This window comes from Phyllobates terribilis, unplaced genomic scaffold (genome assembly GCF_046119375.1).
Source record: "Phyllobates terribilis strain yellow unplaced genomic scaffold, ASM4611937v1 Scaffold_11__3_contigs__length_659146591, whole genome shotgun sequence".
In the NCBI taxonomy this organism is placed as follows: Eukaryota; Metazoa; Chordata; class Amphibia; order Anura; family Dendrobatidae; genus Phyllobates; species Phyllobates terribilis.
Genome location: NW_027362771.1, coordinates 69,055,840 through 69,081,120, shown reverse-complemented (window position 1 = coordinate 69,081,120; position 25,281 = coordinate 69,055,840). Strand labels below are relative to the sequence as shown.

The window sequence follows — 25,281 nt, the reverse complement described above, 5'->3', positions numbered from 1 at the left end:
ATCTCTATAAAGCCAAATCAGCATCACATGATTGTGTTGGAGATCACCTATGCCACGTCCAGAGGAGGCAGATGTCTTTTCATCAGGTGGGAAGAGGGCAGGGCATAATCTACAAGGGTTAGCCTTTATTCTTTTATACATAAGGCATCTAAGGGGTAACATTTCTCCTTGTGGAGAGGGGCATGCCTGACATGCTTGTGTAAGGAGACTTATAAGCCATGCAATTCTTGTTAAACGGTCGATATAGACTTTTAGGCTATGTGCCCACGATGCAGAAATGCTCTGGATTTTTTCCTGAGCGTTTCTACATCTCCCTGGCAGAAAAAACGCATGAGGATTATATATATGTTTTTCCTGCCAGGGACATGCGGAAATGAAGCGTTCTTCACATGCATTTCCGCATGCGGGATGACAAGCGCTTTCCAAGCGATTTTAGCAGCACTTGGAAAGTGCTTGACAACTTGGTCACACTATATAAATCTATATAAAATGCAAACGGCATGGATTTATATAGTGTGACCATAAAGAATGTTTAAAAATAAAAAAATAAATCTATACTTACCTTCCTATGGCCTCCGGAGTCTTGCTTCGCTCCGTCCTGGCTGCCGGCAGATTGCGGTACACTACACTGAAGGACCTGCCGACATCAGCATCGCATGACTATGACGTCAGCGCAGGTCCTTCAGTCCACCGAGATCTGCCGGCAAGCGAAGACAAGCGCACCGCGGGCCATCAGAAGGTAAATATAACATTTATTTTTTATTTTATTCTTTTTTTTACAGGTTCTATGGTACCTGGGTCTGGATGAGAGTCTCCTGTCCTCCAGACCCGGGTACCATCCACACATTGAAACGCATGTATTCCGCATGTACAGATGCAGTGATGCGGATATTAAGCGTTTCAATGCAAGTCAATGGCGGCGAAAACGCAGTGCTTCCGCAAAATAATTGGTAGTGCTGTGTTTTTTTCCGCAATGATAATCCACAGTGGAAGTTTCCGCAGCATGTGCACAGCACATGCGGATTATCATTGGGGAACATGGCAGGCCTTCTACCATGCGTTTTTTAAGCATTTCTGCAGCATTTTTGCCGCTGCGGAAACGCTTAAAAAACGCATCGTGGGCTCACAGCCTTAGGAATGCTGCTTCCAATAGGTGACATTAGAGTTCAAGTCCTCTTCATCTCTGAAGAGGCGATTTGCACATTTCTACATAAGAAAACTACAAACTACACTATATACCTCTAATACCTGAGTATTCTGCGCTCTTTCATTTATTGCTTTCCCTCCTGGAACTTCCTACGCTAAGTGACAACAACAGACTTAGAAGATTTAAAAAGAACATCATAAAATGAGTTGTGCTTCATATTCTCTCTAGAAATTTGTTACAGTGTCTTTTGACTTTCTCAACAAGGATGAGTGATTCTCGGAAGCATTACTAAACCCCCTTGAGATTTTTCTCTTCAAGTTGACCAATAATTCTTAAGCATCTACTTTAATTTTGCTGAACAGCTATTTAAAAAATCCATCTGGCCCTGTGGGTGTATGCTTACTGGTTTATTGGGGGATGACAGGAATTTATATCACATACTGTAGTGCTCAAATTTCCTAAGGCAGTGTATTTTGGTGTTTATAAGGCAAACACCCCCTATATATACAGATTTACAGATTACATCTTAGTACTCTTACAGTCTATGATCATACACTGTGTTGTGCATAAAAAGCATAAAATAAGAATGGTAAAAGTATCCCTAGAGTCAAGAAGTGTAACTCTGGCTGTACCACAGGCTGAGAACCTATGTCCTAGAATATATCTGGTCAATAAATCTACTGTATACATTCTTAGAATAATCACTGTGATGGTATATAGTGTTGGACTGGGTGTTAATGGCCTACAAGTAACATTGGCTCTGGGGGCCCAATGTTCAGTTTCATGCAAATATTACATTACCCTCAATCACAAATTTACCTCTGCTTCTACATAATAATGAGTAATTTATTACGTGAATAATGAGATGCTGTCTTTGTCTGTACATAGTGATTCAAATGTATTATGCCAAACACTGCTCATATATTGGGGTGGGAGACCCCCTGCTGCACAGGGGCCCATCGGGGAATTCACCCTTTAGGCTAATCTAAGGCTAATGGTATACATGAAAGGTTCTGATGTATTGTTTGTGTCAGTTTGGTAATTTTGAATATATTTTATAGAGGAATTTCCCACTAGCATCATATCACATGACGTGCCCTGTGGGGCCGTGGAGTACTTGGCGCCGGGCCGGTCGGTTCTTTTAGGATAGTCACGGTGGTGTGACCCGATTCGTGGCCCTGGGCGGTCAATAACAGAGGGGAATAAAATTTTGGGAATAAAGTTTCGTGATGCCACCCGTGGTATGCGGCTATAGGTGGCCGCCGCTGCTGTTCAGATCCACTGGGGCAGTTGGTGATGAAGCAGAGATGGTTCAGCTCACCACGGGTAGAGCTAGGCCACAGAGCAGTTAAAGAGGTAGCTTTGTTGTTGGTGTAGTGCAAGGCAGGTGACGCAGCAATTAAGTCAAGGACACAGCGGGGTGCAGTCTTCAAGTTTTTACTCACAGTTCTTATGATGCTCCAGGTTACAACTGCCAGCAGGTTATAACAGCCCACCGAGTCCTGTGTCCTCCGGGGAAAGTGATCCAGCCAACTCTCAGATAATTTGGGTGCACTTGATCGGGACCCCCTTCTTGTGTACCTTTCTCGGGTCGTCTCTCTCTGCACTGACTCTCGCCCTCCTGCCCTGCGCCTCACACACAGTCCCGAGCCAGTGGCCGCATGCCTTGTCGGGTGACGTCCTCTCTGTCCCCTTGGTCCTATGTGGCCACCTTTTAAGCGAATGTGTGTGGTTTTGGCTATGGCACTTAGACATACTGCAGCCTCCGGTTTGCTAACTGAGTCTTGCAGTCCTCCACTAGTCTGGGGCGGGTCCCCTACTGCGACCTGATCCCTTCTCCCGACTACGGTCAGCGTGAATTCAGGTGCACAGGTGGACTTCACGTGCCCCTAAGATCCCTTCTCTGTCTCTGGAGCCCATCTCTGACTCCCTCGCTCCTCTCGTTCTCTCTCCTAATGGGCCCCTCTGACTAGGCCCTCACTCTATCTGGACCCTACTCCTCAATGGTCCTCACTCACTGGGCCCTTCTAGATGTTTCTACCTGTCTTTTTATACTGTCTGTCATGTGACCCACATCACTAACTGTCACTCTACGTGGTCCCCTCTACCTTCAGTCCTTCCTTGTGTGCTCCCCTAAACTACTTCCTCCACCCACCTCCTCTACCTAGTTCCCTCCTCCAGACAGGGATAGGAACTGTGCTCTTCTTAAGGAGCAATTTAGCCCTTCCCTACTGGAGTGATGTGGTGTTGGATGTAGGTGTGTGGGTCCCGGGTAGTGCTCCCTCCTTACCCGAGAGTGGGGTACCACACCTCTGGCTGAGATGCAGTACCTCTGTGGCGACTGGACCCGCAGGGGCGCCACACTCACATACAGTCAGTTGCCAATGTAGCGCCCCGAGGGCTCGGCCGCTACAGGGGTATTGCACCTCTGCCAGAGGTGTGATATTCCACTCCCGGGTAAGGATGGAGTATGGACCAGGGCTCGGGTAGCTGCATACATGACACACACCCCATTTCCAGGGGACAGTTCAACGGTGCTCCCATTAGCCAGTAATGCAGGCACGACAGACCATGTCCCTGGCTGGAGTGGGGAGGGGGGAGGAAAACCCGGTGATGTAGGAGCAAGACGGGACGGTTCCTGAGCGTAGATAGGAGCTCATTGGTTGCTGGTCACCTGAGCTCACACACTAAGAGAAGTATAAAAGGTGGGCACCATCTTAGATCAGGGTCGTTCGGTTAGTCTATTCAGTCAGAGAAGAAGACAGGGAGCAGAGGCTCTGTAGGAGCTCTGCTCAGGAGTGGGCCTAGAGAAGAGGCCGAGAAAGGAGGAAGAGAAGGAACAGGAAAGAAGGAGAAGAGAGAAAGAGAAACAGAAGGGCTCCGGAACAAGAAGGTGGAAGGGACCCTAAGAACCCATGAGAATACCGGGTGAAGGGTTCGGCAGATTAAGGGTACCGGATCCCAAGTTGGTGGAGGAGAAACTACTCTCAGCCAAAGACCGGAGGTCGTGACTATTTATTGGTGCGACACCTCAACAAACCTGCTAGGAAGGCACCATATAGGACAGCGGGAAACGGGGCCCACGTTTACCCGCGCAGATCCGCGGCAGCTGGACAAAAGTGGGTCACTGGTGAGGCAGGCCAGAGAAAGGATAGAAGGGAGCCCTGTGCCCTACTCCGGAATTGCCTGGGGGTTGACCGAGCCCCTCACCTGGTGGACGCAGCACGGCTTGGGCGGTCATTGCCTGTACAGAAGTGACCCGGAGCATATGAACTGTGAGTAAAAGGCATCGGACTGCAGTACGTTGTTTGTGTGTTCCTTGCTCCTCCAGCACTAACGGTACCGGGACTCTCCTCACCATCATCCTCACCATCCCCTGCACTGCCCTGGGGCTACACTCTTCCCGTGGGGAGTTATACAATCTCAGCTGCACACACCACCAGCCTCAGGGGATTACCTTGCAGCGGCGGTTCATTATCACCGCAATCCACGGGTGGCATAGTCGGACATCACTTAAAACTTATAAAGGTACTACCACTGGTCTGACCACCGTGAGCCACGGACCGGGTTGCCACTACTACCCCCATCGTCTCCCTATTGCCCGGCTCCGAGTGCCCCGCGGCCCAGGGGGCGAGTCACCTACATTGTGCAATACCATTTTGGACAGGACAGCTATGGTTCTCACCATTCTGCCTATTTTTGGATAGACTAGAGTAGTGCTTATCAAAGTGAGAGGTGAGCTTCGTTGTTGGTGAGGCATTGCTCTAAAAGTGGTTGTCACAGAATTGATTATAAGTGAAACAATTATTTTTCTAGCCGCAGTAATCTCTAGTTTAACAAACTAGTTTTTAAGGTTGTACAAAATGAATGAGACAAATGAAATGTCAATAAATCAATATTTTTAATTTTGGCATGGACTTCCACCACAAATAGGAAGGACTAGGCATCACTTTAGTCTGTCTAGTGATGCTCAGGTATCACTTTAGTTTTTCTAGTATGGCCCAGGTATAACTTTGGTCTGACTAGTTAAGACCAAGTAACACTTTGGTATAGAAAAGTGAAAAGAGTGGCACTTGCACAGGTAAAATAAAAATGCTTTTATTTCTTTACACCATAAAACCCGACGCGTTTTTGGCATCCTAGACACCCTTAATCATCCTAGATGTTGCCATGATTAAGGGCATCTAGGACGCCAGAAACGCATCCGTTTTTTATCTTTGTATGTTGAGTTTTATGGTATAAAGAAATAAAATAGTGTTTTTATTTTACCTGTGGAAGTGCCGCTCTTTTCACTTTTCTATTGTTGCTAAGCCACACCAGCTGGAGTCATGGCATCCTCCAATGGCTTTCCTCCAATGGCTTTCCTCAAATGGATTTCCAACTCACAAAGCATGGTAAGGTCTGATTCTTTTTGTCTATATCACTTTGGTCTGTCTAGTGTGAGCCAGGTATCACTTTGATCTGTTTATTAAGGCCCAGGTATCACTTTGGTCTGCCCAGTGAGGCCCAGGTATCACTTTGGTCTGCCTAGTGAGGCCCAGGTATCACTTTGGTCTGCCTAGTGTGAGCCAGGTATCACTTTGATCTGTCTATTAAGGCCAAGGTATCACTTTGGTCTCCCCAGTGAGGCCCAGGTATCACATTGGTCTGCCTAGTGTGAGCCAGGTATCACTTTGGTCTGCCTAGTGAGGCCTAGGTATCACTTTGGGCTGCCTAGTGTGAGCCAGGTATCACTTTGGTCTGCCTAGTGTGAGCCAGGTATCACTTTGATCTGTCTATTAAGGCCCAGGTATCACTTTGGTCTGCCTAGTGAGGCCCAGGTATCACTTTGGTCTGCTTAGTGAGGCTCAGGTATCACTTTGGTCTGCCTAGTGAGACCCAGGTATCACTTTGGTCTGCCTAGTGAGGCTCAGGTATCACTTTGGTCTGCCTAGTGTGAGCCAGGTATCACTTTGATCTGTCTATTAAGGCCCAGGTATCACTTTGGTCTGCCTAGTGAGGCCCAGGTATCACTTTGGTCTGCCTAGTGTGAGCCAGGTATCACTTTTATCTGTCTATTAAGGCCCAGGTATCACTTTGGTCTGCCTAGTGAGGCTCATGTATCACTTTGGTCAGCCTAGTGAGTCTCAGGTGTCACTTTGGTCTGCCTAGTGAGGCCCAGGTATCACTTTGGTCTGCCTAGTGAGGCCCAGGTATCACTTTGGTCTGCCTAGTGAGGCTCAGGTATCACTTTGGTCTGCCTAGTGAGGCCTGATTATCTGTTTGGTCTGTCTAGCGAGGCCCAGGTACATTTTTTTGTAATTTTAGTGAATTCCAAGACTAGAGAAATAGGGGGTAGTGGATGTCAGAGGAGAAGACAGAGACTCAAAGGCGTTCTACTGACTATGCATAAAAAATGTGAATTGCTTCAGTGTTGAAAAATGATTGAAATGCCCCAAATTTGTTGTGTATGTGCCTTTAAGATGTAGCAATGTGCACATTTCCCTTTGCAGATAATGTGAATGAGAATTCAGTAGTAGAAGTGGTTTATATATACTTAAAGTGATGTACTTATTATGTTCTGCTATTAGGAGGTTGTTAAGAGTCCACAAAGCAGCCCTGATTTCCATATATGGCCATAAGGTCACATGATAAGACCAGATGACTGGGTCCTGGACTTGGTAGAGAAGGAATGAGACATTTTGTGCACAAGTGTTGCCTAGGAAAGCTGAAGGTAAGAAAGCAGCCGGAGCTCCTGTATATGAGAAACCACAGTCTCAGCTGCTGTGTGATGAAGACTGTGCATATAAGCAGATCTTGAAACTCAGGAATTACTGCACTATTTATATATCTGCATTGCTATACTGGAAAGTAACTGTGATTGCTGCATTGGAATTGAATCTCTTTTAAATCATTATTTATCTGGATGTACCTGTGCATTTGTGCAACAAGTAAAGTTTGTCAACAGCCCCTCTGGCCTCCCTGTTTTCTGGACTATAGTGCACCACATTACATCACACTACCAGGAATCTGAGGTTAATTAAGTGCACCCTGGCGTCACAAACTTTATTTTCTTTTATTTTTGTCCCTGCCATAGCGAAGTGGTAACATTCGCACACCTCATGGTGCATGACCTATGACTTAGTAGTACATTATGGCATTACATGATCACTGACCCATTTGTGCTTATGACACAACTATGACACTGGGAGAATAGCTGTCTTTACATCTACATAGAGCAAAGGGGTGTAATTCAAAAGTTCCCCTCTGCCAAATTACTCATTCATTCCACCGCCTTCCATGTGTGCTCAGAGCCTGTTGGTACTTCAGTACCATTACATCTTTTGGTGAATTTCAATTGTGATGCTCGCAGCCCTGCCCTGGGAAGATGGGGGGATACTCGGGGCCGGGTCCTATGGAAGGTGGGGTGCAGCCGTGGCCTGGACCCGTCCCGTGCCCAGGGCCGTCACATTAAAAAGGATGTAAGGGCTATCAGGGTTGAGTGGTTGCTATCGACTACGCCACCTGTGGTACCTGGTGAAGGCCACCAGCGCTGCAGCAGTCCTCTGAGGTGGGATGTTGTGGCAGCCGACGTTGATACTACTCCCCACAGGCGGAGCAGGGCCTCAGGGCAGAGGAGAAGGATGGAGGGAGTCGTAGTGTAGGGTGTCTGGTGCTGCGCGGTGTGGTGCAGAAATAATGAGTCCGGAGGCCATAGGGGTCGACTTCCAGGGTTGTTTACTCACGGTGGAGAGTGCAGCTGCAAGGCTTCTACCTGCTCCTCACGGAGTTCTGCGGTCACCAGGGACGGGGGTCCGACAACCTCCGAGTAATTCAAGTGCTCAATCAGGACCCCGCACCAGAGTGTACCTAGACTTCAGACTGAGTCCTCTCCTGTCTGTGTGTGTAGATAGGCCGGGTCTCCCTCTGGACTAAGCTCAGAAGCAGGGTACGGGTGGCAGCTTCACTCCTTCCGTTACACGGTGGGATCCTCAGTGCCTGCCGGGCTTCCCTAACTAGGACGTGGAGTAGCAAAGTCAGGTGTCGGGGGCCGGTACCCCTCTTGCAGCCGAAATCCCTCTGACTATATCAGATTAGCGAGGACAGGTGTAGTATACCGCTCCGTCTGCATCCCCCAGGGATCCTTTTGCGGCGGAGCTACACTCCTAAGCTCCGGGCCTTCTTGGTCATGGTCCTTGACCGGGTTGAGACATATGTTAACTCGAACCTTCCCCTCGACCCAAGGCCAGGGTACGAGGGCCGTGTCCCCATCCACTGCAGGTCCACACAGGATCCACGTTCAGGGAGGGAGATCACAATCAAAGAATCAAAAACCAAGATGGCTGTGTATTAAATATGAAATATTAAGTGTAAACTAAATGTGAGTCCTTCAGCCCCACCCACCACATGGCTCCCCCTATCTTCTGGCTCCCCAGTCTCCCAATTCCCAGTAGGGGCAGCACCTAGTGCCTACCAGCCCCCCCGGTGGGAGAAGTGTGGTGTTGGATGCGGAGGTGAGGTCCTGATCATTGCACCGTTCTTACCTCCAAGGAGGGATACCACACCCCATGAAAGAGGTGCAGCATCCCTGTGGCGGTCGAACCCTCAGGGGCGCCACACAATCACTCAAACATTTTGACCCCAAGAGTTTCCATTGAACTTAACTTAGGTAAAGTTTTGCATTTCATTATATCCAGTATAATATGGCCCTCATTACTTAGAAGAACGGTCCATAAAAAAATATTATTTCTCACCACAATTGTGGATCATTCTCTATAAGAGGTTTTCCTATAGGATTAAAGGGACCTGAAAACCTATATAATTTGCATAGCAAGATTTAGGGTATAACTGCAACCCTATTCCTGTGCCTATACTATGTTTATAAAAAATGTATACAATTTTATTGTGCTCCAATTCTGTGTTGATCCTATTCCCAGCAATATCAGAGTGTTCATACTATGGCTGGTTTATGGATGTGAACCCTGTAGTGGTTATAGTCTGTTTTATTGTGCTGCTTCTACATATTTATGGCCTCATTACCACTACGATATGTGCTCTGAAGTGGTTGCACTCCCTTGTTTTATATTTCCTATTGATAGAAAATTGGTTGTAAGTCATTCATCACCTATAGATAAATGTAAAGTCTATCACAGAAGAATACTCCCAGTTGACTTTTCTATTCTATGACTTTATTTTATCTGCAATGTGATATTTAGGAGCCCTGATTGTGGATGCAGGAGCTACATGTGTATGTAATGGAGCATTATTCTATTATTATGTGCTACGTCGATACTCATTTCCTTGGTACCTCGGATGACAGCTGTGTTAGTTTGGCGCCCAGCTATGACTACCTCATTTAAATTCTGCACTGCAGTTGTACCAAGAAGAAGCAGCACAAAGGAGAGCTGGCAAGATGCCACAGTGAGCAGTCCAGCTCTCTCTCGGAGCAATGATATTTTTCATCACCTGATCCACCCATTCAGTAGATTTCATTCTGAAGGACGGGCTCCCATCTAATATTTTTGGGAAGCCTAAATGCAGAATAACTACCTAAATAATAATTACCATATGAAAGTCAGTTGCTGTAATAATAATGCATTTTTTTAATAGTGTGCACAACTGACCGAAATTTTTCATTGACAGGTCCTTAAATAAAACATCACATTGTGAACCTGACTATAAGGCCTCATTCAGACATCCGTTTGTGTTCTGTCAGTGGTTTTCACGGATAGAACACATACTGTATCTATTATAATCTACACTGTGTGCACAATTATTAGGCAAATGAGTATTTTGATAACATGATACTTTTTATACATGTTATCCTACTCCAAGCTGCATAGGCTTGAGAGCCAACTACCAATTAAGTAAATCTGGTGATGTGCATCTCTGTAATGAGGAGGGGTGTTGACTAATGACATCAACACCCTATATAAGGTGTGCTTAATTATTAGGCAACTTCCTTTCCTTTGGCAAAATCGGTCAGAAGATAGATTTGATGGGTTCTGAAAAGTCCAAAATTATGAGATGTATTGCAGAGGGATGCAGCAGTCTTGAAATTTCCAAACTTTTGAAGCGTGATCACCGAACAATCAAGCGTTTCATGGCAAAAAGCCAACAGGGTCGCAAGAAGCGTGTTGGCCAAAAAAGGCGCAAAATAACTGCCCATGAATTGAGGAAAATCAAGCGTGAAGCTGCCAAGATGCCATTCGCCACCAGTTTCGACATATTTCAGAGCTGCAATGTTACTGGAGTATCAAAAAGCACAAGGTGTGCGATACTCAGGGACATGGCCAAGGTAAGGAAGGCTGAAAAACGACCACCTTTGAAAAAGAAACATAAGATAAAACATCAAGAATGGGCCAAGAAATGTCTTAAGACTGATTTTTTAAAGGTTTTATGGACTGATGAAATGAGAGTGACTCTTGATGGGCCAGATGGATGGGCCAAAGGCTGGATCAGTAAAGGGCAGAGAGCTCCACTCCAACTCAGACGTCAGCAAGGTGGAGGTGTGGTACTGGTATGGGCTGGTATCATGAAAGATGAACTTGTGGGACCTTTTCGGGTTGAGGATGGAGTAAAGCTCAACTCCCAGACCTACTGCCAGTTTATGGAAGACAACTTCTTCAAGCAGTGGTACAGGAAGAAGTCGGTATCGTTCAAGAAAAACATGATTTTCATGCAGGACAATGCTCCATCACATGCATCCAACTACTCCACAGCGTGGCTGGCCAGTAAAGGTATAAAAGAAGAAAAAATAATGACATGGTCCCCTTGTTCACCTGATCTGAACCCCATAGAGAACCTGTGGTCTATCATAAAATGTGAGATCTACAGGGAGGGAAAACAGTATGACGCGCCCCCAGGGCCGTGGGGTACTCGGCAGCCGGGCCCCTGCGTATGCCGGTAGGGGGAGTATCACGGTGGCTGGCCCGGTCCGTGACCCAGGGCGGTCAGTGCAAAGAGGGGATAGTTTTATATGGGGTTTTTGGGATTATTCGTGACGCCACCTGTGGAATGCGGCTAAGGGGTGCCGCCGCTGCGGAGCAGTCCTCTGGAGCTGGTGTTACGGCAGCAGGGATGGTGTGGCTCTCCACAGGTAGCACTAGCTCCAGGGCAATGTAGGAAGATGGTGGTTGCGCTGGGCGTTGGAGTGCCGGGAGGGAGAGATGGCGCAGATAAAGAATGAACGGAGGCAGTGCGGTGCAGTCATCCGAGTTTTTACTCACAGTTTTTATGACGGTTCCACTGGTGCACTGTACAGGTGCTAGCCTCCCACGTCGCGCTGCGTTCACCAGGCAGGGGTTCAGTACTTCCTCAGGTAGATCAGGGGTACCTGGCAGAACCCCACTTTCACGTGTTCCTATCTAGACCGTCTTCACGCTGGGTCTTTCTCCCTCCTGCCCTGCGCTGCCCACTCTCAATCCCGCTCGGGTGCTCTGAAGTCCCTCCTGTCCATCGGAGTTCACAGACCTGCTTGACCCTCACAGGGATTAGAATGAGGCTTTGGCAACTGACTGTATAAGCCAGAAGCCTCCGGTTTTTCCAGCCGGGACTTGAAGTACACGACTGGGCCAGGGGCCGGTCCCCTTCCTGCTGCCTACGATCCCTCTGTCTTCTGACAGATGCGGGGCGTACGGGTGCCTTCCTGCACTCGCCGTACCCCCTAGGATCCCTTCTTAGAATAGAGCCTACTCCCTGCTCCCCTCCTGGGCCTCTGACACTGGGCCCTACTTGTGGAGCAGAGCTCCTACTGAGACTCTGCTCCTGGACTGTTCTCCAACTACTAATCTCTCTGTTCCACCACCCTAAGATGGCTTCCCTATTTTATACTCCTACCAAAGTGCTCCCCCTAACTACTTCCTTCACCCACACCCACTACTGGTTCCCCCTACCTTTGGGGTCCCCCCACTCCAGCCAGGGTCAGGGCTCAGCAGGAAACATACATTGCATCTTGCCCCTTCAGCCGGCCTGGAGCAGTGTAGTGTTGGATGCAGGTGTTGGGGTTCCGGGAAGCACTCCCTCCTTACCTGAGAGAAGGGGGTACCACACCTCTGGGTAAGGTGCAGTACCTCTGTGGCGACTGAACCCTCAGGGGCGCCACAAGTACACCTCTCGGAACAGTGTCTGGGAGGCTGTGGTGGGTGGCTGCTGCACGCAATGTTGATCGAAAACAGATCAAGCAACAGACAGAATCTATGGATGGAAGGCTGTTGAGTGTCATCATAAAGAAAGGTGGCTACACTGATCACTAATTTTTTTTATTTTTGTTTTTGCATGTCAGAAATGTTAATTTCTAAATTTTGTGCACTGATATTGGTTTACCTGGTGAAAATAAACAAGTGAGATGGGATTATATTTGGTTTTTGTTAAGTTGCCTAATAATTCTGCACAGTAATAGTTCCCTGCACAAACAGATATCCTCCTAAGATAGCCAAATCTAAGAAAAAAACACTCCAACTTCCAAAAATATTAAGCTTGGATATTTATGAGTCTTTTGGGTTGATTGAGAACATAGTAGTTGATCAATGATAAAAATAATCCTCTAAAATACAACTTGCCTAATAATTCTACACACAGTGTATGGAGCTGTTCACAGGTCTGTGGTGTTTTTTTACTTGAAAAAATATCACGGAGCAGAGACATATCCGTTTTTTATCAACGTTACAGATGAAAATCACACAAGCAAGTCTTTGATTCAGTGAATATCATGGACAGCGGATGGATGGATTCAGTATACAATCCATGAGTCTGTGATTAACATTGTAATGGATAGGAGAAGCTTTGGAATATATTTATATTTTCACACGAGAACACACAGTAATGGTAAAATCTGACACACTGACCACACACTGATGATAGTCGGATCCAAAACGCTGATGACACTCAGACCATTTTTTTTTGCGTACTTAGCTGCATAGTGTAAGTGCTGCTTGTCACTTCCTTCAAAAGTGGTCTGTCACAGATTATTCTTGCATGAATGTCTTCTGTACCTACCTCTACTTCACTGACATACAGCTCAGGGTCAATCGGATGTATGAAAAATCATCCAATTTTCATCCAGAAAACTCAGACGATTTTCATCTGTATTGTCATCCATATGCCATTCGTGTGCTGTCCGTGTATCCATATTTTACGTCCGTGTGGCGTCCAGGTGACATCCGTATTTATACATCAACAGTTTTAAATGCACTTAATCAAATACAGTTTCCTAGGTTAATAATGGAGTGGCAATGTGTCAGTAAAAATAGGATACATTATGGATGTCCCATATACGGGATCTGATTTTTTCTGTGCACCCATACACTTGAACAGGCGAGTCTCATCCACAATGCGGAGAAGACTAGAGCACACTGCAATTTATTTTACATGGACACTCGGGCTGTGTGAACAAACTGTCATCTGAAAAGCCCTATTGAGTTACATTAGTCTGTCGTAAGTGTGAGTCTTAAAGTCAGGAAGTGCCCATGAGAAGGCTGGTGTGTTGGGTGTCATCGGCACAAGCTCGCCCAGTTTGGAGGACGAAACCAATTTCTCACATAATACTGGATAAGTTTCATGGCAATGTTTGATGTAGTAGACAAAAAACACACTGAGCATAGCGACATGTATAGGGGACATTTTAGAGAGACCCAATGGTCAATAAAAACACCCATGTAGTAATATATGTTTGCTATATGGACAAAATAACTGGCAGACCCTAACGAAGGACTTTCATCTGAAACGCGCATCGAGGCTGCGCCGCACTTATCTCCAGGACCACTGTGTTCAGGTATTTAACCATACTTTGTTGCCTTCCTATTATGTTTGCCCTTGCTTACACCACCATATGACCACTTGGATTTTACATGGTTTATATCCCTTCCTTTCGCCTCCCTCCCCTTCCCTTCCCCCTCCTCTCTCTGTGAGGGCACTATACATTGTTATATATATTGCCACATATATACAATAGGGGTGGCACTTGCATACTACCACTGGTCATATATTCATGTACCCTTTCAATCTGGTGACAGTACATCTCATAGGGGAAATACAACACGGCACAAGATTACAACTATACCAATATGCATTACATGTATATCGTGCCTGTCTGATACATTACATGATTGATATTATATGATATGATATACTCTAGGTACTGTCCATTTGCACACCACACAGGCATCTTGTGCAAATTTCGCCTGTGTGATACACTGCTGGCACATGGTAGTTTATAATCCATTGCATATTGATACCATATGTTATACCCTTAGTACTGTCCATGTACAGTACAGACCAAAAGTTTGGACACACCTTCTCATTTAAAGATTTTTCTGTACTTTCATGACTTTGAAAATTGTACATTCACACTGAAGGCATCAAAACTATGAATTAACACATGTGGAATTATATACTTAACAAAAAAGTGTGAAACCACTGAAAATATGTCTTATATTCTAGGTTCTTCAAAGTAGCCACCTTTTGATGACTGCTTTGCACACTCTTGCCATTCTCTTGATGAGCTTCAAGAGGTAGACACCGGAAATGGTTTTCACTTCACAGGTGTGCCCTGTCAGGTTTAATAAGTGGGATTTCTTGCCTTATAAATGGGGTTGGGACCATCAGTTGTGTTGTGCAGAAGTCTGGTGGATACACAGCTGATAGTCCTACTGAATAGACTGTTAGAATTTGTATTATGGCAAGAAAAAAGCAGCTAAGTAAAGAAAAACGAGTGGCCATCATTACTTTAAGAAATGAAGGTCAGTCAGTCCGAAAAATTGGGCAAACTATGAAAGTGTCCCCAAGTGCAGTTGCAAAAACCATCAAGCGCTACAAAGAAACTGGCTCACATGAGGACCGCCCCAGGAAAGGAAGACCAAAAGTCACCTCTGCTTCTGAGGATAAGTTTATCCGAGTCACCAGCCTCAGAAATCGCAGGTTAACAGCAGCTCAGATTAGAGATAAGGTCAATGCCACATAGAGTTCTAGCAGCAGACACATCTCTTCAACAACTGTTAAGAGGAGACCTTGTGCAGCAGGCTTGTTTGGGCTAAAGAACACAAGGAATGGACATTAGACCAGTGGAAATCTGTTCTTTGGTCTGATCAGTCCAAATTTGAGATTTTTGGTTCCAACCACCGTGTCGTTGTGCGACGCAGAAAAGGTGAACGGATGGACTCTACATGCCTGGTTCCCACCGTGAAGCATGGAGGAGGAGGTTTGATGGTGTGGGGGTGCTTTGCTAGTGACACTGTTGGGGATTTATTCAAAATTGAAGGCATACTGAACCAGCATGGCTACCACAGCATCTTGCAGCGGCATGCTATTCCATCCGGTTTTCGTTTAGTTGGACCATCATTTATTTTTCCACAGGACAATGACCACAAACACACCTCTAGGCTGTGTGAGGGCTATTTGACCAAGAAGGAGAGTGGTGGGGTGCTACGCCAGATGACCTGGCCTCCACAGTCACCAGACCTGAACCCAATCGAGATGGTTTGGGGTGAGCTGGACCGCAGAGTGAAGGCAAAAGGGCCAACAAGGGCTAAGCATCTCTGGGAACTCCTTCAAGATTGTTGGAAGACCATTTCCGGTGACTACCTCTTGAAGCTCATCAGGAGAATGGCAAGAGTGTGCAAAGCAGTCATCAAAGCAAAAGGTGGCTACTTTGAAGAACCTAGAATATAAGACCTATTTTCAGTTGTTTCACATTTTTTTGTTAAGTATATAATTCCACATGTGTTAATTCATAGTTTTGATGCCTTCAGTGTGAATGTACAATTTTCAAAGTCATGAAAATACAAAAAAATCTTTAAATGAGAAGGTGTGTCCAAACTTTTGGTCTGTACTGTATGTAATCCTTTTCTTTTGTGGTCCTCTACTTGTTGTTAATATCCTATTTATTGCCACTTTAACCTTTTATTCAGTAAGGGTTTTTTATCCTTTCTGATTATTGTATTGTTGATATTTGGACCCAAAATTCGGTGGTTCTCTTGGTCAGTAATGTGTGACGTACACCAAGTAGTGAATGATGTACCGATCTGGAGATCTTAGTGCATTTCTTTTGGAAAGGTTTCACTTGTACTGTGCTGTGCTCCTACTTATAGAAATCAGGGTATATCTAAGACCAGACTGACATAGACTTATCATCTGACAGTATTGACCATTCTTCTATTGCAATATTAAAGCTGTATTAGCTCTGAAAAGAAAAATATATACACTGCTCAAAAAAATAAAGGGAACACTTAAACATCACAATGTAACTCCAAGTCAATAACACTTCTGTGAAATCTACCTGTCCAGTTATGAAGCAACACTGATTGTGAATCAATTTCTCCTGCTGTTGTGCAAATGGAACAGACAACTGGTAGAAATGATAGGCAATTAGCAAGATACCCCCTATAAAGGAGTGGTTCTGCAGGTGGTGACCACAGACCATTTCTCTGTTCTCATCCTTTATGGCTCTTGTTTTGGTCACTTTTAGATTTTGCCATTGCTCTCACCCCTAGATGTACAGTAGCATGAGGCGGTGTCTACAATATAATCCACAGAAGTTGCTCAGGTAGTGCAGTTCATCCGGGATGGCACATCAGTGCGAGCTGTGGCAAGAAGGGTAGCTGCGTCTGTCAGCACAGTGACCAGAGCATGGAGCTCTGGTCACTCCAAAGGATGTGGAGTGAGCCATAGGAGGGCAACAACCCAGCAGCAGGACTGTTACCTCCTCCTTTGTGCAAGGAGGAACAGGAGGAGCACTGCCAGAGCCCTGCAAAATGACCTCCAGCAGGCCACAAATGTGCATGTGTCTGCACAAACGGTTAGAAACCGACTCCATGAGGGTGGTATGAGGGCCCGACGTCCACAGATGGGGGTTGTGCTCACAGCCCAACACCGTACAGGACGCTTGCCATTTGCCACAGAACACCAGGATTGGCAAAGTTGCCACTGGCGCCCTGTGCTCTTCACAGATGAAAGCAGATTCACACTGAGCACATGTGATATACGTGACAGAGTCTGGAGACGCCGTGGAGAGCGATCTGCTGCCTGCAACATCCTTCAGCATGACCGGTTTGGCAGTGGGTCAGTAATGGTGTGGTGTGGCATTTCTTTGGAGGGCCGCACAGCCCTCCATGTGCTCGCCAGAGGTAGCCTGACTGCCATTAGGTACCGAGGTGAGATACTCAGACCCCTTGTGAGACCATATGTTGGTGCGGTTGGCCCTGGGTTCCTCCTAATGCAGGACAATGCCAGACCTCATGTGGCTGGAGTGTGTCAGCAGTTCCTGCAAGATGAAGGCATTGAAGCTATGGACTGGCCCGCCCATTCCCCAGACCTGAATCCGATTGAGCACATCTGGGACATCATGTCTGGCTCCATCCACCAACGTCATGTTGCACCACAGACTGTCCAGGAGTTGGCGGATGCTTTAGTCCAGGTCTGGGAGGAGATCCCACAGGAGACCATCCGCAACCTCATCAGGAGCATGCCCAGACTTTGTAGGGAGGTCATACAGGCACGTGGAGGCCACACACAATACTGAGCCTCATTTTGACTTGCTTTAAGGACATTACATCAAATTTGGATCAGCCTGTAGTGTGTTTTTCCACTTTAATTTTGGGGTGACTCCAAATCCAGGCCTCAATTGGTTAATAAATTTGATTTCCATTGATGATTTTTGTGTGATTTTGTTGTCAGCAAATTCAACTTTGTACAGAACAAAGTATTCAAATGAATGGGTCTGCGCACATGTCAGTGTGTTTCCACGGACAGTGTGTCCGTGTGCTCAATACCCTCACATGTCTGTTTTTTTGCGGATGCACGAGCCGCAAAATGTCCCACATGGATGACATTCATGTGACACGTACCGGCGCCTGGGAATCAGCGCTACAGTTAGCGCTGTTCCCAAGCGCCGGGTGCTGAACACTGCTCTCATCATGGTTCCCTGCTGGTGCTGCGATCAGCACCAGCAGGGACAATGATGAGGGTAGTAGTGTCTGCTCCCTAAATGTCCCTGTGTAAAAATAAGAATAAAATAATAAAATCCTTATACTCCCCTGTCCGTAGATGTCCCCCGCTGTAATCGTCTGACCACTGACGCCGGCGAGAATGAGCTGCTCCAGAGCTGCGCTCAGTGAGTAACAGGACACCGCTCCTGAGCTCAGCTCCGAAGCCGCTCACTGGAGCTGCGCATTTTCCCCGGCGTCAGCGTTCAGAGGATTACAGCGAGGGACATCTCCGGACAGGTGAGTATATGGATTTTATTCTTATTTTTACACAGGGACACTGGGAGCAGACACTACTACCCTCATCATTGCCCCTGCTGGTGCTGGTCACAGCGCCGGCAGGGAACCATGATGAGGGCAGCGTTCAGCACCCAGAACTTGGGAACAGCGCTCACTGTAGCACTGATTCCCAGGCGCCGGTCCGTGTGCATCTGATGCGGCACACGGTTGCCACACGTGTGACATGGACACAAGGGACACGGATATCTCCGTTTTTACGGTACCATAAATAAACCGGCCTAAATCTGTATTTGATTACTAAAAAGTCAGATCTTGCTGATTATTCCTCATTTTGCTATTATTCTACATTGTCTTGCATATTTAGACTATATTAGAATAATCAGTAACATTGTTATTAAATCTGCAGGCACCATTTGGTTCATTGCAAAAATGCTCCTTGTTGCCCCTTGATGGCGATGGTGACCAAAAACAGTTTAAGGTTAGGTTTATGACAGGATATTTCTGATATCAGTGTATTCTTTCTGGCTTTAGTACAGAGAATATGTGCTTGGTTTTTCCAAAATGTTTAGGAGAGTAACAGGGGAAAATCTTGTAAAAAATCTTGTGATCTGAAAGCTAGCCTACACTCTCTCCACAAAGAGGAGCTTCGTAAAAAATGAATGCTTTCATTTGACTGTCAGCTGTTGGTCTGAAAAACAAATGATTGTACCAATTCATCCATTCTGAAAATGCAGACAGAGCTGTCTTTCTTATAGCCTGGAACTAGAACTATTGCCCTGATTCATTAAGGAGTTTTCGCCAGAATTCTGGTATAAAACTCCTTGAAATGTTGCAAAATTTTTGTGCAATTTGAAGCTGTGACTTTGGCATGTTTATGCGAGTCCCAGCCAGCTTTGTCAAAGTGGTTGAAATTGGGTCAGGTTGGGCATGGCAAAGCTTGCCAGACAAATTTATCATAAGTCAGATAAGTGAACGTGAAATGGCTGTTACCCAGTCCAACATCATGTAACTCTCTCCCATGATATGCACTTATTTTGGAAATAAAGGAAAAAAAATATGCAGCTTGGACTTTGTTATAATTTCTTATTTTCAAATTCATCATAAGAAACTTAAGAAAAAAAAAAGAAAATGAGCAAATAACCCGCAGTAAGTAAATATATAGTAATTGTACATGTAAATAAACATATACTTAGTTGACACTATTTTGATCAAAAAAGTGTAAAAGTCGTCCCACTGCGACAAGGTGTACCCAATCGGGATGAATCCTAACCTCACAATGTATCAGCAGACCTCAATATAGGTGGGGGGCAGAGCAGGACCAAGAAATAACTGTTCGGACACCTGTCTGTGGAAAGCTATATAGACAGAAAATGCCCAGCCTAAAAAGGAGGATCTACGTCCCTTTTTGTACAAATAACTAAAACAAATGCAAAGAAATGAGTTGGAACAAGTTCATCATAATTTACACCAGAAAAAGTGGCCTGAATTATGGCACAAATGTATGTCAGGGCCTGGCTGGCGTAACATTTCAGGCAGAGGCGTATGCCATTCAGCGTTCCTTCATTAAGACTGGCATACAAAACATCAGACTTAATGAATTAGGGTCTTTGTGTTTTTACATGTGTTTTTTTATATTACTTTTATATTTCCTTTTATATTTCATATTTTTTTGCCGCTTTACAGCGGCTGCCGGGCACGGCCTGCAGCAATTAGGTTTACTGTCTACCACGACCCTTGTAATGGTGACATTTGTTTCCTCATTTGAAGATATAACTGTGATATAAACGTTCTCTTCATGGAACTTATTTACTAGACATGTCATATTTCTCTTCTAAACAGATATGGACCGGAGAGCTGGAGACAATGGATGTAGATGGTTGAAGTCAAAGGTGAGATTTTCATACTCTTTGCACATTCACTTGTAGATCAGTTTATCAGTATAAAATTGGCATATTGGGGCATTTTAATCAATGCTAACTCCTGGATAAAGAAAACTTAGATTAGACAGTCTTAAAATACCCCAAATTTATCAGGGTGGTTCATGCTGTTTGATAACTTTGATATATTTTAAGACTGACTAGTCTAAGTTTATTACACCTAGAAGTTGGTTTCCTTTGTGCCAAAAAGGTGCAGTAAAATGTTGGTGCATGTTTTGGTGCAAGGTAGTGTCTTACAATACCCCATACCCATTTTCTGAGAAATCAGTGTCCCTTCTTAATGAGGTAACATCCACTTGTTGAACAAGAAATGTGTCTAAAATACATAATAAATATAATGCAAGTCATGAAGGACAGTTTTTCTGTGCAAACAATGCCAAAATTCTGGTGGCTCATTTAGGTTACCAATGGCTATAAAACTACTTTATTGTTAAAGGACGGATATTTCATTCTGCCCAAAAAATAGGCAGCATGAATCAGAGGCTGGCTGCGTCATTGCAGCCATGTATGCTTGTATCTGAAATGTTGTGGTATTTCAAAGTATACATACTTTGAAGAGCTGACTGGGGAGGATGCGTCTCGGTTGATTTGTCTGAGGCTTCTTCATGCCTGACTTGTGCAGACTGACAGGTCTCCGCCTATATGTCTGATTAATGCCGTCCATGATTCAGAATCTCCTGTCAGGTTCTCTTTAAATAGAGACCCTACCTCAGCTTGTGTTGTGTCCCTTATCTTCTTTAATTTATATCTATTGAATTATCCAGACTTTTCTCTCTTTTTCTCCTCAAAGAATGACAGGAATGCCAAATAATTTAGCTTTCTTCACATTTCAAAATTGACAAACTCATTGCAATAAATTAGTTTCTCTTTTCATTGAATGGGTTGACCACTAATTTATCTGATCAGCACCATCGCCATCATCAGCTGTTACCGGGGCTGGCGGTGGATGGAAGTTCTCGGATGCTGCCGGTAGAAAACAGGTCCGTCAAAATTTTAGTAGCCACAGCCAGGTACTTCAGATCTATCCTTGGTTCGTTTGAATAAGGAGTGGATCTGCAATACTTGGCCATGGCCACAATAGAAATGACGAAGCTGCTGCGTTCTTGCAGCATCTTAGAACTTCTGGCCACTGCCGGTGATAGCTGGTCAACCAGGGTGCTAGGTTTCGCACTTCCACTGATCATATATTGATCCTAATGCCAGAGCAATGACTGGAGAAGGACATCATGGTCGGAAGAATAGAAGGAACAAGGTGAAGAGGAAGGCCAGTAACCAGATGGCTTGATGCCATCAAAATAACAGCGGAGAAGACTCTGGTGGGTCTATCTAGGCTTGCACAAGATTGTTCTACCTATAGATCATTCACCCATCAAGTCACCATAAGTCGAGATCGAGCCGAAGGCGTTAAAAAAAAAAAATCTTAAGGACAATAAAAAAGTAGTGGCCAACCCCTTACTTAGTAGCTATGGAATACAGAACCTGTTTACTATGCTTTTTTAATAAACATGCTGTAAAGTGTCCAAAGAGTTCATGTGTTGTTAAAGAGGTTGTCCACTACTTTTTCATTGATGACCTATCCTTTGGATAGGTCCTCAATGTTTTATCGACCAGGGTCCGACACCCGGCACCCCCGCCAATCAGCCGCTATTGATGTCGGCGGCAGCAGCCGCCGGCCGGAAGTGCTCACTTGCAGAGCTGGCCGTTTGCTGGTAGTGGTCTGTCTCCTATTCAAATCAATAAGGATAAGTCATCAATGAAAAAGTAGCGGGCAAACTCTTTAATGGGTATAGTTGAGAAAGCCACTGACAGACATCTTCAGTGGTGACATCTCCACAGAGAACAAAAGGTTCAGGGATAAACAATGCCCCATTTTATCTCCTATGACAACATCCGTCAAGAGAGAGTCAGTCACCCCAAAACACATTAGTTGGACAACTTAAATTTGATGTGTACGGGGACCTTTATTCTTTGATGCACGCATGGTGATATCTTTATTTTCATCAATGATTTGATTATAATGCATTTTCTTTCTAAAGGGCTTCCACAAAAGAAGAATTATTTTACTTCCTGGATTCCTAACAAACCAGGAGCTCCAGCATCCACTGGGGATGGCTTGCTGAGAGAAGTAAAGTCATAGACACTTACAGCAAGACACAACCATGTCGAAAAAGGGGCGTAACAAGGGCGAGAAGCCCGAAGCTCTTATACTTGCTTTACAAGCTGCAAATGAAGACCTCAGGACTAAATTAACAGATATTCAAATTGAGCTTCACCAGGAAAAGTCGAAGGTATGACAGCATAGCAATCAAAAGGGGGGCCTGATTAAAGGGGTGGTCCACCTCTGTGAACAATTTTTTTTAATTTAAATATATGTATTTTGGGCTAAATATAACTTTTTCACTTCACTTTCATTACAAATTTGCCATCGTTTTGCTATTATAGATTCTTTTAATCCTTGCATATCAAACTTGAATGTGGCCTGTGGTCACAAATCAGCTAAAAAAAGCTAAAAAAAACAGATGCAAAGAGTTAGAAACACTTCCATTTAGCCATCAGAATTAACTAACTGATGGATTCTCAGTTAAACCATTTTGCAGCCAGCAATAGACTGTGAAGCACAAAGGCTATAAAGGGGAAACAATGAATCATTTTCAAGAAACCGATTTAGACAATTTAATTTTAGACAAAAAATACATGCATTTAAGTAAAAAAAAAATCTTGAATGTATCATTCTAATTAATATAATATGGTTAAAACCTATATCAGATATTAGGCAATCTTAACTCTGGTTGTTTTGGGTTATGCGTTCTTTTTCACTTAATGTGGAATCATCAGGACCATATTTTCCCTTAGACACTGAAGTGCAAGTGCCTAGGTTGCCTCATTGCGAGGGGTAGCACCCAGCTTGCATAAAAAAAAGAAGTAAAAAATATACTATACATATATATGTATACACTGTATATACAGTATAGACCAAAAGTTTGGACACACCTTCTCATTTAAAGATTTTTCTGTATTTTCATGACTATGAAAATTGTACGTTCACACTGAAGGCATCAAAACTATGAATTAACACATGTGGAATTATATACTTAACAAAAAAGTGTGAAACAACTGAAAATATGTCTTACATTCTAGGTTCTTCAAAGTAGCCACCTTTTGCTTTGATGACTGCTTTGCACACTCTTGCCATTCTCTTGATGAGCTTCAAGAGGTAGTCACCGGAAATGGTCTTCCAACAATCTTGAAGGAGTTCCCAGAGATGCTTAGCACTTGTTGTCGCTTTTGCCTTCACTCTGCGGTCCAGCTCACCCCAAACCATCTTGATTGGGTTCAGGTCTGGTGACTGTGGAGGCCAGGTCATCTGGCGTAGCACCCCATCACTCTCCTTCTTGGTCAAATAGCCCTTACACAGCCTGGAGGTGTGTTTGGGGTCATTGTCTTGTTGAAAAATAAATGATGGTCCAACTAAATGCAAACCGGATGGAATAGCATGCCTCTGCAAGATGCTGTGGTAGCCATGCTGGTTCAGTATGGGTTCAGTATGCCTTCAATTTTGAATAAATCCCCAACAGTGTCACCAGCAAAGCACCCCCACACCATCACACCTCCTCCTCCTCCATGCTTCACGGTGGGAACCAGGCATGTAGAGTCCATCCGTTCACCTTTTCTGCGTCGCACAAAGACACGGTGGTTGGAACCAAAGATCTCAAATTTGGACTCATCAGACCAAAGCTCAGATTTCCACTGGTCTAATGTCCATTGCTTGTGTTCTTTAGCCCAAACAAGTCTCTTCTGCTTGTTGCCTGTCCTTAGCAGTGGTTTCCTAGCAGCTATTTTACCATGAAGGCCTGCTGCACAAAGTCTTCTCTTAACAGTTGTTGTAGAGATGTGTCTGCTGCTAGAACTCTGTGTGGCATTGACCTGGTCTCTAATCTGAGCTGCTGTTAACCTGCGATTTCTGAGGCTGGTGACTCGGATAAACTTATCCTCAGAAGCCGAGGTGACTCTTGGTCTTCCTTTCCTGGGGTGGTCCTCATGTGAGCCAGTTTCTTTGTAACGCTTGATGGTTTTTGCAACTGCACTTGGAGACACTTTCAAAGTTTTCCCAATTTTTCGGACTGACTGACCTTCATTTTTTAAAGTAATGATGGCCACTCGTTTTCCTTTACTTAGCTGCTTTTTTCTTGCCATAATACAAATTCTAACAGTCTATTCAGTAGGACTATCAGCTGTGTATCCACCTGACTTCTGCACAACACAGCTGATGGTCCCAACCCCATTTATAAGGCAAGAAATCACACTTATTAAACCTGACAGGGCACACCTGTGAGGTGAAAACAATTTCCGGTGACTACCTCTTGAAGCTCATCAAGAGAATGCCAAGAGTGTGCAAAACAGTCATCAAAGCAAAAAGTGGCTACTTTGAAGAACCTAGAATATAAGACATCAGTTGTTTCACACTTTTTTGTTAAGTATATAATTCCACATGTGTTAATTCATAGTTTTGATGCCTTCAGTGTGAATGTACAATTTTCATAGTCATGAAAATACAGAAAAATCTTTAAATGAGGTGTGTCCAAACTTTTGGTCTGTACTGTACATATTACATTTTTTCAACCCTCTTTGACTATGTGCTGCCAGAGAGTTATAATGACACATACACACATACATGCTTCACGCAGTCAGCAGATGGGTAGGGAAATGAGCAATGCTCCTTGCACTCCTCTGCAGTACTAAGTGAGTGTTCTACTGATTGGTGAAGAAGGGTCTGCTGTTTACAGCTCCATCAATCAAAGAGCAAGCTGAACACTGACTGAGAGTTCACTGTTCAATGATGAGGGAGAATAAAACCTTGCTTAGGTGGAGTCTCTAAGCCGAAGGTCAAGATGAGCAGCCCACAAATGATGTAACTGAGTGTGTCTTGCCACATGGCACATAGATCAACCAGGACCAGGGAGTGGGGTATGGAGACCAGCAAACAGACAAGTAAATCAGG

At 44.8% G+C, this 25,281-nt stretch overlaps 1 protein-coding gene across 2 annotated transcripts in view; it reads left to right on the top strand.

Moving 5' to 3' along the window:
* The window catches only part of JAKMIP2 (janus kinase and microtubule interacting protein 2), a 155,346-nt gene that overhangs the window by 44,192 nt on the left and 85,873 nt on the right, over positions 1 to 25,281 (top strand). For both annotated transcript variants that reach the window (XM_073651290.1, XM_073651289.1), the window contains exons 2-3: positions 20,185 to 20,234; positions 22,319 to 22,570. In XM_073651290.1, coding sequence (XP_073507391.1) covers positions 22,442 to 22,570 — 129 coding nt within the window. In that variant the 5' untranslated portion in view covers positions 20,185 to 20,234; positions 22,319 to 22,441. The remainder of the gene's footprint in view (positions 1 to 20,184; positions 20,235 to 22,318; positions 22,571 to 25,281) is intronic.